The 14,827-nt window shown below is 35.1% G+C and overlaps 1 protein-coding gene across 1 annotated transcript; it reads left to right on the top strand.

Moving 5' to 3' along the window:
* Positions 1-172: 172 nt before the first annotated feature.
* Positions 173-10,733, top strand: LOC121378255 (N-alpha-acetyltransferase 60-like). Its single transcript, XM_041506333.1, has 6 exons — positions 173-227; positions 1,918-2,142; positions 5,290-5,419; positions 5,807-5,903; positions 6,748-6,982; positions 7,767-10,733. Exons 2-6 carry the CDS (start codon positions 2,033-2,035, stop codon positions 7,909-7,911), a joined length of 717 nt encoding a protein of 238 aa, XP_041362267.1. The 5' UTR covers positions 173-227; positions 1,918-2,032; the 3' UTR covers positions 7,912-10,733.
* The last annotated feature ends 4,094 nt before the right edge of the window (positions 10,734-14,827 follow it).

Genomic DNA, 14,827 nt, shown 5'->3' with positions numbered 1-14,827 from the left:
CTAACAGGTGTATTTATTTTATAAAATATTACTAGAACCCTCGCAAGCAATCCGTCTTGTTTAACTAAACACTAAAAGTAGTAAAGATAAATACTCCACACACGTTATTTGATTTCTTTCGTTTAGTAATCATGTCATGAATTTATATAAATTTTTGTTAATTTCCGGTTTTAATATTATGGTTTTTGGAGGTTTTGTAACTTGTTTCCTAGAACGATACCATGATGGTAAAATGTCTAGATTAAAATTTTTGTTCAATTGTTTTTTCATGGTCGAATTTATTGTCTTTTATAGCTCAAGCTTGTTTATGTATATTGTTTGTTTTTACTTTCAGCAGGTGTCAAAGTTGTGTAGGCTTGATGATCATATGATAATGACGACAACTTTGAAGTTTTGGATAAAAAATATAATATTGTCTTTATGATAAAACATATATAACTAGTCCAAAATAGATCTATATTTATTATGCCCCAAAACTGTTTACTTTTACAGTAATAACAAAAGAAGTCCAAATCAAATACAGTGTAGTTGTGCCATCAAAAATGACTGATCATAAAATTTGTAATTGGATGAATAATTATAATGAATCAATGTTTAACGACACCCCAGCACGAAAGGATTAACAATTATTAAGTTTTACTAATATGATAAAAGAAAATGTAAACTGAAGGGACTTTTTATGTCAGAATCAGTCCTTGATTTTTTGAAATTATAGTCGAGTGGAAATCCGCAAACCTCAATATGCTAAGGCGAGTGAAAAATAACGATGAAAATTGTTGATTTTTGTAAACAGTGGAAATAAATATACCCATCTATTTTATGTGCATTGTTTTTTTAGTGTAACGTGTACTTTTTCACACTCGTCAGATTGAAATTACAAGCGCGATCACACCAGTGCACCTTAAAACGCAAGGTCTGCTGAATATGATAACAGGTTGTTTTGCCCTTAGTTCTAGATCGGCCGCGTCGTTTCGACCAGGGTCCATTCATACCATTAACAGGGTCATTTTGCCCCCATGTACATGATGTAGGGTTGTTTCGCAGTCGTGTATATATTTCTCTATGTATAAAAATATTTTGAATGTCTACTTGTCTTTTCCTCATTTGTGCACTTTGTTTTTGTGAAGGTTTTCATAATTCAACACAAGTATTTTGATGTCAGGGTTCAATCGTATGCAGATTCCTTAAAAACAAATCAAACATAAAATTTTATAAATAGACCGGTTTATGGGGTAGCACGGTTCACGTTTTTTATGATACGCCTATATTACAATGCACTCACAACATACACATAAAATACATGTAGGTAAAAATACTAGTAAATGTATAGAAATAGGTTAATTTAAAAGAATAATTTTTATTTAATTTAAGAACTGTCAGTGTGATTCTTGTGACAAGTGACAACATCGTGTGTGACTGTGTGGTGTCCGGGTGACTATAAATATATAATGGGGGCAAATCAACTCTGGTATGAATAGGATATAGGATGAACCAACCCTGGGTGAACGAGACTATGGTTGAAACAACACAGGGTTCGAAATGTTTCAGGGCGAAATGACCCTGATTCCTGAATATTGTTACATACCCTATATATAGCTGGTATTCAAAACTTATGGCACCATGTTTCAACTGGTTTTTTAACCGAAATAGTGCAACAAATTGGCACACAAACCAAAATGTATAACCTACCATACTCACTAAATCCAGACTGAAGTACTTGCAGCATTATTAACAAAATAAATCTTCCAATGACAACATAAAAAATTGTCCGCCATTTTAAATTTGGTAAATAGAGGGAAGCAACTCGCCTTAAACATTAACAAAAGTATTGACATAATGTGCAGCCTGAACTAAAGAAAATGTATGTTGTTTGTTTCTGTACGTGTACATACATATCGCTGTATGTGTATTTTTCAGATTTGTATTCAACCAGCTGATCTCTAGTGAGGGGTTCGCACCCGTGTGGGTGGATTGTGATGAAGCGACGTCTACGAGTGCTGTGATTGGGCGTCCTCCCCAGTGAAATGTCTTCATGAGCAAGGCGCATTCTCTTTGCATGCAGCAAGAAATTCAGCTGCGCTTTCTCGGTCCAGATGATGTGGATGAGGTCAAGAAATTGTGTGCAGAATGGTTTCCCATAGAGTAAGTGAAGTTTTTCCAAGAAAGTGTTTATATTACAATACTCAAAATATGCGGCTGCCCTCCTTTAATTTTCACCCAGCGAGAACATTGTTTTGAAGTTAAAATACAAAAAGTAATATTTTTTCTTCTGATTGAACAGTATAGAGCTGGGTGGTATACCATATAAACCATTCGGTATCGGTATCCTGTCAATACCAATTTACTGTACCGAGCAAATTCCAAAATACTAAAAAAATTAATTGAAAATTGTTTCCCGCCATTTATTAAAGCACTAACAATATATCTGACGAACGCCAATTGGATTGAGTATAAATCAGACAAGAGACTTGTGTATGGAATTTAATTTTATTTAGATGAAATTAGCGGGTGAGCCTTAAGTCACACATTCATTTCAAGCCAAGTGTACTGAAAATACTGCTCAGTATCGTTATCGGTATTGGTATTATGTTAATACTGAATACTGTACCAATACCCAGGTAAATCGCCCCCAAAATACTGATATTGATACTAAACCTCAAATTTCAATATCGCTCGGCTCTGTTGAACAGACTTCGATAATATATATAAGTTATATATGTATTATTTAACAATCAGAAAGTTGTGAATGTGGTAACACTAACTAGCCATACCTGAATACAGCTGAATTAAATGTGCATACAGTGTTCTCGCTGGGTGAAAATTAAAGGAAGGCGTCCGCGCACCACCACACCCTTCAAAAAAAAAAAAAAAGGGGGGGGGGGGGAGAGAGCTTGGTGGTTACCACGTTGTTGTGTGTTGATAGACTTTGTGGAAAGACATACTTCTTATTTTGATTACAAAAAGTGTATACGAAATACAAGCAGACTCGTCTTTTAATTGAACCGAAGATGTTATCGGTCTGATATTCACTGGCAGTTCCGTTTTTGCTGAACCGATCAAACTTTTAATATTATTATTTTAATAAAGATTTCAAGATATATGAAAAAGAAAAAAGACAATTGTGTGATCCCCTAATGTAGATTTTTTGGGGTATTATTCCCATCTTCATCGAATGAATCGATTGCTGTGATAAAATATTATCGCCAACTGATAGAAAGTAGTTTAGTTTTTGTAGTGGCGGTGTATATATTATTTGGCACCCAAGATGAATGATTTTAATACTAAACACTACCACTTCCGTTGATTTTATAAGCGGTAATATCCACCCAAAATGAAAAGTTTACAATATGTTATAAGAACTGCTGAATAAACAGAATGACAGAAATTAAAAATCATCATCAATTATATCTGTAACTGAGGACAAAATATCAGACGACAGTTAGTGGAAACAAAAGATAGTTCTGATCACGTGACAAATTTGGCGCCAAATAAGTGGGGGATTGCCGAATCCAAAAAAAAAAAAAAAAATTCCATTGCTCGAATAAAATATAACTTATTGTTTGTATTAAACATACAAATGGATACATGTATGGGACAAAATAGAGGCTGTTAAAAATACTATTAAATTACGTTACGGTAACTGTCGTAAATGTTTCGTCAGTTGCTTTTTCGTATACAATGCGGCTTGTTTCCTTTGATGTCCAGTGTGCGGGCTGATCGTTGTGGGGTTTTTATGTGTGGAAAAAAGTGTGCATTTGGAAATAGCGGAGATAGTTAAAGTTTGTTTTATTTAACGACGCCACTAGAACACATTGATTTTTAATCTTATCATCGGCTATTGGACGTCAAACATATGGTCATTCTGACACTGTTTTTTTAGAGGAAACCCGCTGTCGCCACATAGGCTACTCTTCTTTACGACAGGCAGCAAGGGATCTTTTATTTGCGCTTCCCACAGGCAGGATAGCACAAACCATGGCCTTTGTTGAACCAGTTATGGATCACTGGTCGGTGCAAGTGGTTTACACCTACCCACTGAGCCTTGCGGAGCACTCACTCAGGGTTTGGAGTCGGTATCTGGATTAAAAATCCCATGCCTCGACTGGGATCCGAACCCAGTACCTACCAGCCTGTAGACCGATGACCTGCCACGACGCCACCGAGGCCGGTAGAGCGGAGATAGATGCTGGAAAATAAAGAGGGGCGCAGAAAAATAAAGGAGGGCGGAGAATGTGAAAGGAGGGCGGCAAAATGCAATAGCAGGGTGGGCCGCCCCGCTTAAATGGAGCAGCGAGAACACTGGCATACCACAGAGTCAATGTACTGTTTCAAAGGGTTATAGCCAAAATGGCCCCAAGCGACAGAACCAAATTGGGACAAAACGGAACCTAGTGTTGGCTGAAATGACGCCAAATATTTCAAAATGAGTGGCTAAAACGGAACCAGAATCATTACAAGTTGTGAATGATGATATGCTTACTAAAACATCAGCTATATTAATCATTTATTACTTTTATACTGAATATCAACAAGAACTTTATATTATTTCACATATATCATCACAATTACGTAAAGTGATATTGGGGTGAGTGTCCAACCACTGGGGTGAGTTTGTTTTGGGGCGAGTTTCAAACAATGACAGGAATCAGTGTATTACTAAGTATCTCAAGGACAGGATTGATGTTCGGACCAGACAGAATGACACAATGCATTGACCTTTGAACTGTTATATTAAAGAGGAAAAAAGGGTTCCATTCTCGCCAATGAAAATGGTTCCATTTTGGTGCTGTTTTAGCCTGATTCCATTTCAAACATGGTGACTAGTCTTTTTCTTTTTTATGTTTTGTTTCCCAATGGCCATCGGGCTCAAACAATGTACTTATTTGGTGGATATATTGATGACAACTAACTTTTGCATTTTTACTAATTGAATTTACTAATTCTATTGGTGGGCTGACCGCAGAAGTTGTTCCATTGTTTTTTTCATCGGTATAATTTTTATGGTCCTGGCAAAGACATTTATGGGGTCAGTGCAGTGATTGATTCTGAGCCACAGCACCTTGGGTAAACACTGGTGGTTTTTATGTTCTCTCCACAATAAATGAATTATGGCCATTTGAGATTTATGATGCAATAAGATACATGTTTGTATGTAATTAAAACTGTTTATTTTGACAAACCTTTCATGACATGCCTAAAATAAAATTTATTGCAGTATTCACTACCTTCGGGTTTCTGCCAAGTCTGCTGGGTTGTGTGTCTCTAATACATAGCACTGACTATTTTCAGGTACCCCGAGTCTTGGTACAATGACATTACATCCTCTCCGCGGTTCTATTCACTCGCAGCTACGTATCATTCCAGAATTATTGGACTCATTGTCGCAGAGATTAAATCCAAGGCTAAACTTATGAAAGAGGTAATCCACAACTTCTGTCCAGTCATCAGTCCACTCCTTCACCATACATACAGCTGTTTTAAACAATATTTCTTCATTTTAATTTAATTTTCTTTAACATGACCATGGGATTGGTCATCAGACTGAAGCCTATATTAAGATCTTTCTCTACAAATTTTAATAACAACTATGTTCATGTAGAGATAGATGACAGACAATACATATGAATTATGATATATATCATGGTAATAATAATTAAATTAAAAGTAATCGATTATACTTAATTGCATACAGTTGGTCCTACTCTGTCGAGATTCGTGGATGTATATTATTTCTCTTGTTTTTGTGTTGGTAGATGAACGTCCTAATGAAGTTATGTTCCTTCATGTTAGTGTGTCTGTGTTTCAGGATTCTGATATTTTGGCATCGTATTACCCGGCCACTGTCCAAGTGGCCTACATTCTGAGTCTGGGAGTGGTGGGAGACTTCAGGAGGAATGGAATTGGTAAGTTATTTCATCAATGAAGTCTCGTTCTGATCATATTCTTCTTTTGTTTATTTTCTTTGTATTGTATATTTGTGTTTATTAAAATATTGTTTTCTTTGCATTTATTACTTCTTTTTTAAAATGTCTTTTTAAATTGTTTTGTTTCTATTGTATTTATTGTTTGCACTGTATTGGTTTTGTTTGTATTGATTTGTTTATCATTATGGTTGTCAGTTGTTTGTATTATTTGTAGTCCATTCAAACCTGTGTTAAGCAGCCACTAAAGAGGGTATCAAAAAGTGGCCTTTAACACAGGTGACTTGCTTAATATAGTCCAGTTTAGACTACAATACATGTAGGTGATTTGGGAGAATAAAACTGTGGTCTCTTAACACAGTTGGCCACTAGAGCAGGCTTGACTATTTTATTTGTATTGTTTTGGTTGTTTGCATTAGTTATATATATATTACTTTGTTCATATACTCCACCAGAATTCTGTAGTTACATAGACAAACGTCAAGTTTTATCTTCTTTTAACTTTGTGGTTTCAAAGTGGATGTTTTTTAAATAAAGATTTTTGGTTTTAGTTTTGTTTAATAAATATTACTTTGTATTGATTTGTTATTGTTTGTCTTCGTTACATTGTTTGTTTTGTTTTATATATACAGTAGAATCTCGTTGGGTCAAAATCGGAAAGGTCAAATACACCACAACGCTCGAACCAAAGTCCCGAGTTACACTTACACATTGTTGTCTGAATGGTTAGGTCGAACTACCCGATGGGTTGAACACTTTCTCGAGTGCCGACCGGATTCTAGCCAACAGGATTCAACTGTATATTGTTTTATTTATATACTTGCAGCATCCCTTCTCCTGGATAGTTTGCTGTCCCACCTGTCGACCAAAGAGAGATCCAACTGTAAGGCTGCGTACCTCCATGTCCTGTCGACCAACATCGTGGCCCTCAAGTTTTACGAGCGTCGCAACTTCACGGCTCACAGCTTCCTCCCGTATTACTACTCAATCCAGGGCAAACCACGGGACGGGTACTCGTACGTGCTGTACATAAACGGAGGACAGCCACCGTGGTCTGTGTTATATCCTTTCAACACCCGTGTTTTATGGATTTTCACTTTATGTCGGTGTTACTAGATTTATGTTATTAATCACATATAACACGGTTCAAACTTAAGAATCTGTTACGACTCGGAGACAGCAATGTTGAGCCTCGCTACGACAGTTTTAAACCAATAGCATTTACAACAAATATAAAACTCAAAAATAGTCCCTTCAACTGACAGCAATAATTTGTATCCATTGGCAAAACGCTACAATCGGTGAAGACTCTGATTGACAGCATTTCATATCACAACTACAGCAAGTTCCATCAGTGCTGTTGTTAAGTTAGAGCCCTGTTATAATAATATACAATCAAATATTTCAGCCAAACGTTTACTGTAAAGATATATGTAAAAATGTCTCTCAGTTTTTATGTAATGGAATCGAACACAAATATAGATGTTTATTAAGATATTTTTAAAAAGCGTTGGTAAAACAGTTAAATATATTATCAAATTATTTGTTAGAATCAGTAGGCAATTTCATAATATGATCGATACATTCTGCCATTATTGTCATTTTATACAATACACACAGTAAATAGATTTTGTCAGTTTTATATGTAAATCACCATTGAGTTTTCACAAAACTAAATTCATAATACTGCCAATGGATGTGGTATGGAGCATGTTGACCTTTGTCAACTACAGTATCCTAAAGGTTTAACAGTATTTATTTTAAACATCTATCTAATATATACCGTATACATGAGTTTACAATTTTACCACTGTTTTAAATGATTGTTTCCTTGACAACATGTACCGACTACATCAGCCACTGTGGGAGTGCTATCACCAAGCTGCAGCCATGTGCGTTTCCTCGTCACATCTACACCGCAGTTCAGAATTTTATACATAGACTACTAAACCCGTCAAAACAACCAACATCCCTGAGCCACACCAGCTGATGTCATCATCTGCACGAGAAACTACGGACATGACAGCCACACACTGTTTTAATTTACAGTTTACAGAATTTGTTTCCCGCGGCAATTTTAAAAAGAATTGTGATGAGTGAAACAGCCCACTGATGGCAATGGTGAGGCTGGCTGCCTATGGAAATCATTTTTAAAAGTGACATTTGCAGCAAATAAACATGACAGAAAAGTTATTTTGCTGTATACAGCCATATTTCAAATGTGCAACTATTAAGTATTGGCAGATAATGTACTCCCAAGTTTATACATTTTGCCATTGATGAGGATACTCTCTACCTATGGCAATTTATTTCTCAACAACGGCAATTGCTGCCAGTGCCATTGTTAAGTTTGAACCCTGTACTATCATGACAGCCACTCTCTGTTTTAGTTTACAGTTAGCTGTACCATGGAGACGGCTGCTCACTGTTTTAGATTGCAGTTAGCTGTACCATGGAGACAGCCGTTCACTCTTTTGGTTTACAGTTAACTGTACTATCTTGACAGCCACTCACTGTTTTGGTTTACTGTTATCTATACAATCATGACGGTCACTCGCTGTTTTAGTTTACAGTTAGCTGTACCATAGAGTTAGTCACGCACTGTTTCAGTAGTGGCCAGTGGAAACCAGCCACTCAGTTTTATTATCAATCTGTCAGTGTTTTAATTTACAGATATAGTTGTATCTTGGTGACAGTCATTCGTAGTTTTAATTTTACAGTTCTATTATCAGCCAGTTACACTATCACTATGTGATGATACAGACAGATTACTTTGCACCATTGTCAGTCGCCATTTAATTACTGACAAAATTGTATATTGTTTTGGTTGCACAGTGTGATGTCAGAAGCAAGTCAGTTGCACTGGGTTTTGTATTTAATGAACATCTGTTTTGCTATTTTGTACAGACCAGTGTTAAAAACTGATTCTATCAAAATTTGATTTGTTATACAAGTCATTGTTTGTGCTGTGTGTTGTTAGGAATATGAAGTCATTTCAAACAGTTAACCAAAATATACCCAGATGATTTGTACACAAGTGAAAACATACTCTAGTCAAAGATATAAAAGTGTTTGATGTATATATTATGGATTTATATCGACCGAGTGTACAAATTCTATTGCCGCGTTGGAAGAGATTTATATTGAGAGCAAGTTCAGTTTGCCTGCTCATGTTACATTTTAAACTGTTATTCTGTTTACCTGTAAAAGTACATGTACTTTGTACTTTATCATCTTACAACAGGTATATCATTTCTGGCTAAAACTTACGTTGAAGTAATAATTCCTTCACATTTAGTTGTGTGAGATTTATTCCTGAATGTATAATCCCCTACGAATTTGCTGGGAACTCTCCGACCCAAGGTTCTCAAATCATATCAGGAAATGAGTAAATTCTCACGTCTGTGATTATTCGAAGTGTTCTGACTTGATGATTCAGTAAAATGTATTTTTAGAAAATACTTTTAAAATCTTAGCATCATCAAAATTCTACTATGTGCCAAAACGGTCATGCCAGTACACTGTTAGGCTTTCTGCCAGAAAATAATTTGAAGGTACGTAATGAAGACAAAACGGACCATAAGTGCTTCTTCTATGAGTTTGAATTGTTTTGAATTTGGACACTGCTGAGAACACTAGGAGATAAAGAATGGAATACTCTAAACATAAAACTTTTAAGTTTTACCCTGAAAGTTAAAAGTTTGTTTCGATTGATGACGCCATCAGAGCACATTGGTTTCTTGATTATCAGCCATTGGATGTCAAACATTTGATAATACTGACAGTCTTAGAGAAAACCTGCTAAATCTTGTATATTCACAGCATATGCCTATACTATGGCCTTTGATATATCAGTTATGGGGTACTGGTAAAAGTACTGGTAAAACCCAGTCAGAAAATGGGTCCCATGATGTTTGATCCTTGGGCCAAAGCACCTTTCACCCAGAAATATACTCTAATGTAAGATGACTGCACTATTAGGCGATTCCTTCGATGTAGTTGACGTACATGTAGTTGTTAAATATATTATTTTTGTTTGACATCCAATAACGGATAATTAATTAATCAGTGTGCCTTAGTGGTGTCAAACAAACTTTTGAAACTTTTCTAACTTACATGTAGTCCATGACAAGAAATCCACCTTTTCACATTTGTTATATTTTACTATTATGGCTAATGAGATGGGAACATTAACAAGTGCTATACAAGGAATACTTTGTTTCATGTTGCATCACTAATTCTTGTAATACCAAAAACATATTGCAAAGTGGCGGAATCCACATTTGTGTGCCTCATATGTTTAAAAATTTTTTTAAAAAAAAATCAAATTCTTCCCCATTACAGGGATTATACCACTATTGCAGCCAATAAGACACATGTATATAGGTGTTAAATTTATTTCTGTTAAAAGGTAATGCCCCTTTTCTTTATTTTATTGGAATTGGAGGTGCTTTGACTGTTACAGGTTGGTTATCATGCTGAAGGTTTAGTGAGAGTAGTTTCCTTTTTCAGACAGCTGGACATAAAAAGTGGCTGTAGCTTTCAATAAAATAATGTTTGCAAATGGCACAATAAGCAGCACATGAAATATCAAATAAATCACAAATATTAATGAATAAATAAAATATTTTTCCTTTTTAAAGAAACAAACAAACATATATTTGATTTTCCACACCATTGACTTACAGTCGACCGAATGGTTATTGCCATTAAAGGGACATTCCTGAGTTTGCTGCAATTTTTAAGATGTTATCGACTAACAGAGACTTTTTGACGGCTTTAATTACATATCAAATGTATTTATCTGCATAAAATATTAGTGGCTGTATATTAAACATGTTTCTGATCGTTTTAATATTTGTACCAGGTTAAATTTCATTTTATTTCTTAAAACAGATTTTTTCGTACGTACGAAATTATTTGAAGACAAAATCCACTTTGGGCTTCTTACAAATATTAAGACGACCAGAAACACATTGAATATACAGACACTGATATTCTAAACAAGAAAATATATTTAATATGTAAGTATAATCGTAGAAATATTTTATTAGTTGGAAACATCTTACAATGCAGCAAACTCGGGAAGTCCCTTTAAAATATTTGCTGTTAGTCTTGTATTGCACTTACTATAAACATTATTTTGTAGTTTAATTAACCAGATTTTATTTCCATATGAATCAGGAAAAAACAACTAGGTTATAGACCTACTTGTGCTGTTCGAGTCCAGTGTGTTGTGATGTACAGATTGGAGTGACTAGAAGTGACATCTTGATTAATGATCTACTAGAATAAGAAAGATCCTAACTAGCTTACATCATGTTCTTCATTTTCCAAACACTGTATAACAGTTGTCAGAACCCTCATTACATGCTTGTATATAATACACTGATAACCGGCTTTATATTGGGTCAGTTTCCAAGCACTCTTCATGTCCCACATATATGGAGAATGTAAAACATGTTGATGGAAAGAAATATGGAGAACGCAAATAATAACAGTAAAGATTGACTACAACTAAAACCCTCAATTCCGAGTGTAAAAAGTTGACCATGTTACTGGCAGACAATTTGACACTACCATAAGCCTACAAGACAGAGTGGGGGGGGGGGGGGGGGGGGCACACACGACAAACACACACACACACACACCACCCCCCCCCCCCCCCCCATGTGCTGGAGCAAAACCTCAAATTCAGGCCAAAATAATAGATATTCAGGCAAAATGTGCTAACCTGAGCCCCATTTACTATGTATTTCCACCATTCTACCATCAAAATTAGTTGCAATCCATGTAAAACTATGTAGTGATTTGTTTGCAACCCTACATTTAGATGCTGACCAGGATTTTTTAATAGAGGGGGCCCAAAAGCTGTTCTTGTTTTTTAAAATAGAATTTAAAGGTCCTTAAGTTTGCATTATTGGTGTATTCTGTAATATATATTGTTTGACCACAAATAGGGAGGGCTTGGTCCCGCGCCTGATATACATTGTAGCTGTTTGGTAGTAACATAAATTTTATCCAGATTCAGGCCTGTACGCCTATGGACACTACTGACATTCAATCCCACATTACAACTCTGTTTAAAATACAGACATTATTATGCTAGTAGTGAATTAAATTTGGTCTACAGTTTGATGTGTTCCCATATTTCTCTCCAGCAGTGTACGTACATGTAAGCTGAATGAGTTGATGAGCTAGACCCGATTACAAAATTCTGACGACATTCATAGGGTCTGAATTACAAAGGGTGATTATCCTGTTTATTTTAGATGCTTCTTATGACAGGAGTATATTTCTCTCCAGCAGTGTACATACATGTAAGCTGAATGAGTTGATGAGCTAGACCCGATTACAAAATTCTGATGACATTCATAGGGTCTGAATTACAAAGGGTGATTATCCTGTTTGTTTTAGATGCTTCTTATGACATGAGTATATGACAAAAGGATATAATATACCTTTCATAAATTTGGACCATAATTATTATTTTTTGTTTACAGTCTTAGTATTTATTTGTAAATGTATCGAAATCACTGAACAAAAGCGATACAGGTTTTGATACATTGTTTTGTTTGTTACTTCATTGTATGACAATTCTGTTTATGTTTTAAAAAATTATGTATTTTTGTTTACTCAAGTGCTTTTTGTTTTATTTGTACTTTTTTATTCTTCAGCTGTGATAAAAAAAAGAAAAGTAGTCTGTAGTTTCAAGATGAAATCAAAACCATTTAGTCACTAGACATGTAACATACACACGATAGTTACAGTTAGACCTCTCAGATTACTTTACCACATAATGGATGAATGATTTTCATGCTTATATCGAATTAAGGTTCAAAAACAGTCATGGGCACACACCTCAACAACCTGGGTTGTCAGTCCAGGATAGCGAGTTACTTGTGAGACAGACATAGGTGTAGTGGTCATAACATCTGCCCAATAGTAGTTAAACATTGCTCTGGGTAGGAGCTGGTACTGGGATGCGAACTCGGTACCAAGCAGCTCAACAACTACACCCACTGTGGCCAGCAATGATTTATTTGAATCAGTATACAATCATACGTTTTTATATCTTTATAATACAAGATCAGTGCATCAAGTATTCCGATAGGCTATAGTGGGGTACAGTTAATCAAAATAGATGATTCGGAAATATTACATAAGCAGCATCCCATGTACCAGTTTCTGTGTTTGCAGAACATTTGATTGATTTGCTCATCATCAATGGATTATGCATCAAGTATCATCATTTGTTATATCTTGAGATTAAAATATAATTTAAATATACATATATATCCCTTCTGATCCAGCATTAAGGGACATCTGAAATAAATGTACTTTGTGTTAAGAGATGTAGTGTTTTTACAAAATGAGATATTTAATTTGCACTCAAAGTGAAATATAAATAATGTCATCTGTTTTATAACCATGACAGTAAAATATGGCTATGGTGTTTTAAACAGTGTATTAAGTTATTTAATAACTGGGTAGTTTGTACAGTTTGTCTTTTTGTGTGATGAATGTAATATATACTTGTTATGGTATCAGGGAGCAGAAGAATAATATATTTTCCCACATGCTTTCACAAACTACAGATTGAAGTCTACACAAAGAAGAAAATCATTATTTTTAACCCACTAATAAACATATAATTATAAAGTATGTTAAGTTACATGTATGTGGTTACTGGTATAAAAATAACATTGATAAACAGTTCTTCTGATTAAATCTTTACTTCATAATGTTGAAATAAAAACTTTGTTTAGGAAAAAAAAAAAGTCTGAAAAAATATGTTTTAAGAAAGCTATGCATGCAAGCCTTTATTAACCTGTTACAATAAATCATGTAGATTCAAAAATTGTGATATTATATTATAGTATTTCAGCGAGTTATGGTTATGTGTTTAAATGTTTATAGATATAATATGAATGGAGGTGTGTATCAAAAGTTGTTCCCTTGACCAGATGTTTTGTTGCTTGTATAGTAGTCTTTGTAAAACAAAGAGTGCTCCCACAGTATACAGACAGTGGGCATTCCATTCTCAACTTAGTTGGTAGAGCCTGGACCATCACTCAGAATGTCCTGAGTTCAAATCCCTTAAGTTACAGGTATCTGTTCCACTGACAGAAAACATTTTCTGTTTTGAAATAGATTCTTATGTGCTAGGCTCAGTCTACCAACTGACATGGCAGTTGGTCAATTTGCTGATCCAGCTGCTAGTTGCTAGTTTGAGCGCTCGTCATATACAACTCCTATGACCGATTAATTGTTAATCTAAGTGCACCCGTCATAGTTGGGTATGGAGGAAATTACAACACAGCTGTTGAGTTGGTCAACTTTGTCTTGCCAGTTGGTACTCTGAGACTAGCATTAGATCATCCAGATTCTTGTGGTTAGCGTTAAAAACTAAATTTAATGTTGCAAGAAACATTAGGAATAAGCATTGGGTTTGTGTTAGGTCCTGGTATGTTGTAGATCATGTATTCACTATCTGTCAGTTGTTTTGATCCCGACTGTGTGTGTGTGTGGTAGTCTGTGTGTTTCTCTATTTTATTAATAAATGCACATCATTTAATCATTTCAGTTTTATTACTAATTAAATGTTTACGTGAAGCAAACAATCAGCATTTGTATAATAGAATGTTTTATATAAAATATGTTGCACCTCACCAACTATGTAGGACAATTTTGTTGTGACCATTCATACCAGTACAATGGATTTGGCGTGGGATGATGTATTCTACCAGAAAGTGGACCCTTATTAAACGTAACGATTTATAGCAAGCTTTTGGACATTACAATATGCATAAACATTTTTAAAAAACCCACCCAGTTTTGTGTTTTTGGGAACGTGCTGGAAAAAAGGTATATATTTTATATGTACTTCATTCACGCCTATAGGT

The sequence above is a fragment of the Gigantopelta aegis genome, chromosome 8, assembly GCF_016097555.1.
Source record: "Gigantopelta aegis isolate Gae_Host chromosome 8, Gae_host_genome, whole genome shotgun sequence".
Classification (NCBI taxonomy): Eukaryota; Metazoa; Mollusca; class Gastropoda; order Neomphalida; family Peltospiridae; genus Gigantopelta; species Gigantopelta aegis.
The sequence above is the reverse complement of the archived record's forward strand: the minus strand, read 5'-3'. Positions and strand labels throughout refer to the sequence as shown.